The 2,466-nt window shown below is 36.9% G+C and overlaps 1 protein-coding gene across 2 annotated transcripts; it reads left to right on the forward strand.

The window, feature by feature from the left end:
- On the forward strand, positions 1-2,248 carry LOC127795404 (histidine-containing phosphotransfer protein 4). Of its 2 annotated transcripts, XM_052327061.1 has the most exons (7): positions 1-84; positions 220-350; positions 640-770; positions 930-998; positions 1,154-1,225; positions 1,701-1,773; positions 1,895-2,248. In XM_052327061.1, exons 2-7 carry the CDS (start codon positions 291-293, stop codon positions 1,940-1,942), a joined length of 453 nt encoding a protein of 150 aa, XP_052183021.1. In that variant the 5' UTR covers positions 1-84; positions 220-290; the 3' UTR covers positions 1,943-2,248. The 2 variants fall into 2 exon arrangements, with proteins under 2 accessions (XP_052183021.1, XP_052183020.1); XM_052327060.1 differs by having other exon boundaries at positions 54-350.
- Positions 2,249-2,466: the final 218 nt, after the last annotated feature.

Below are 2,466 nucleotides of genomic sequence, written 5' to 3' on the forward strand. Positions count from 1 at the left end.
GAATCAAAATGTGATTCCACCATTAAAACCTCATTGCTTTCTTGGATAGAGAAACCTTTGGCGGGAGCTCTCTGGCTGCTTTGGGTTAGTGGAAATCTGTCTTTTCTTTTCCCCTCCCACGCTACAATTTCCCTATGCATTAGTTTCTTCTCTCTCCTCTTTATTTCACTTCTCTTTCTCTCTTTCTTCTCCACTATATAAATCCCTCCTTGGCCACAGATACATTGCATTCCAAGCTAAACTTCAACTTCTCAACTGCTCTCTCTCTCTCTCTCTCTCGCACTTCTGCAATGGAGAGGAACCAAATGCATAGACAGCTTGCGAACATGAGGAAGTCCCTTTTTGATCAGGTTTTCTCTATTTTCTTCTTAACATACCAATGTCTTGAAGTATATATCTAAATAGGTAATTAAAGAAGACATATATTAATTATAATTATTTTTATATAAAAATTGTGACTTTGATGCAGTTTTACACATATGAATTAAATGCATTAATGTACGTATCCTTCATCCATGCATCTTTGTTATCTTAAAGGAATAGAAGTTGTTTCCATAAAGGAAATGTCCACGCATAAATGTACAGTACAGGATTAATTTTTCAAAAGGTAATCTTAATATTGGGCGCCGCTTTGGGCAGGGATTTCTTGATGAACAATTTGTTCAGCTGGAGGAACTTCAAGATGACGCTAACCCTAATTTCGTTGAAGAAATTGTTACATTGTTCTACAGGGATTCAGCTCGATTAATTCAAAATATAGAGCAAGCCTTGTAAGTACTGATATATATATGCTCATTTTCATGATATGAACAATGTTCATATGCATGTGTATATCATGGTTTAATATATGTGGATATTGATGTTCGTATATATACATATGTATATCATGGTTTACTGTTTAATGATGTTCTATTATGGGCCTTTTTCAGGGAAAAGAGTCCTATAGACTTCTCCAAATTGGACAGTTTCATGCATCAGTTCAGGGGAAGTTGTTCAAGGTAAAACCCAGTATTAAATTTCACAAATGAAAGTGTTCACATTTATCTATCTCAACAAAAAAAGAAATCTATGTATACATAAAATTAACCGTATATATATATATGTATAATAACATCTCTCTCTCTCTCTCTCTCTCTCTCTCTCATGGTTGCAGCATTGGAGCCAAGAAGGTGCAAAATGAATGCACACATTTTAGGGAGTACTGCAGGGCAGGAAATGGAGAAGGGTAAATCCATCGTTCTGATCACTTAATTTGCCTCTTATCACTACATTCACCGATCCATCACCTCAAATTTGAAGTGATATATGTGTAGAATTTTAGTGCAAAATAATTGAAATTTAAAAGGCTTAGTTGAGTTGATCATGTGGAAAGTCCAGCTTGAACAGGCTTAGCTCAGCTGTCTAGTTAGTTAGGCATGAAATTTTGATGCTTTAGGTGTGTCGAATTGGAACAAACATGTAGATGGAAAAAACAGACACCTTTGGTCCACTTTGGGGTGAAAAGGAACAAAATTAAGAAAGTTTAATTATAGAGAGAGTTCGAGTGTTTAATTAGATGTCATTTTGAGGCAAAAAGACATATATGCATGCATGCACCCAAAAAATGTCACTGTACTAGGAATCTTCCTTTTTCCAAATTTGGTGTTATTCTTCACAAACTAATTTGCCAGCTTTGCTTTGCACATGCATCAAACAAGCAGATGCAAGAGGAGCTTCCAACAGCTCAAGAAAGAATATGCAACTCTCCGAAAGAAGCTAGAAACTTATTTTCAGGTATTCTCCTTCTATCTGATCTCATTAATTAGCATTATCTACACCTTTAATTGTATATCTTTGTATTTAAATTGCATTTATCTGTTTGTTAAATATTGTTGTTCCGCTTCTGCTTCTTCAGTTGGCAAGACAAATTGGACCTGTGGAGACCGCTTGTCGCCCCAAGTAAAGACTCAACTGAAGCACGTACTGGTAGACGATGATTTTGGAGAGATGTAAGTGGTGAACTTCATATATAGTATATGCTTGGAAGCCACCATATATTCACCTAACAAAATAGAAGGAGAAGAAGAAGAAAAGTAGTAGTTATGTAGTAGCTTTGCCTCCATGATGTAATGTAAGGTCGCACTAGCTAGTAGCTAGGCTGGGTTTCTCATGTTATATGGGCTGCTCCTCCCATGGATGTAAGCCTTGCAAATATATTTCAATGAATGGATGAATCGAGTTTGCTCAAGTCTAACAGGTTTTTGTCATCCACGATCCGTAATTGATTAGACTTAGCTTCTTTGTCATTGTGTGTGGAAGAGTGGGGTGGGGAGAAGACGACCCTCTTTTATTTGCCTCGGCTTTGTTTCAACAAGACTGGCCCAGCCCAGATTTTATTATTGGGCCGTCCTTTGGATATGGGCCCATTCATGGATCAAACTGGCCCAGCCCTACATTCCGTTATTGATCTCTCTTTAATTTAATTTG

This window comes from Diospyros lotus, chromosome 2 (genome assembly GCF_014633365.1).
Source record: "Diospyros lotus cultivar Yz01 chromosome 2, ASM1463336v1, whole genome shotgun sequence".
NCBI classification, from domain to species: Eukaryota; Viridiplantae; Streptophyta; class Magnoliopsida; order Ericales; family Ebenaceae; genus Diospyros; species Diospyros lotus.

What these genes read in the sequence shown, in the direction of transcription:
- LOC127795404 (XM_052327061.1), top strand. Translation starts at nt 291, where the DNA reads ATGGAGAGGAACCAAATGCATAGACAGCTTGCGAACATGAGGAAGTCC. An exon ending in GGAAGTCCCTTTTTGATCAG is followed by an intron (nt 351 to 639) that starts GTTTTCTCTATT and finishes CGCTTTGGGCAG; the next exon opens with GGATTTCTTGATGAACAATT. An exon ending in AGCTAGAAACTTATTTTCAG is followed by an intron (nt 1,774 to 1,894) that starts GTATTCTCCTTC and finishes CTGCTTCTTCAG; the next exon opens with TTGGCAAGACAAATTGGACC.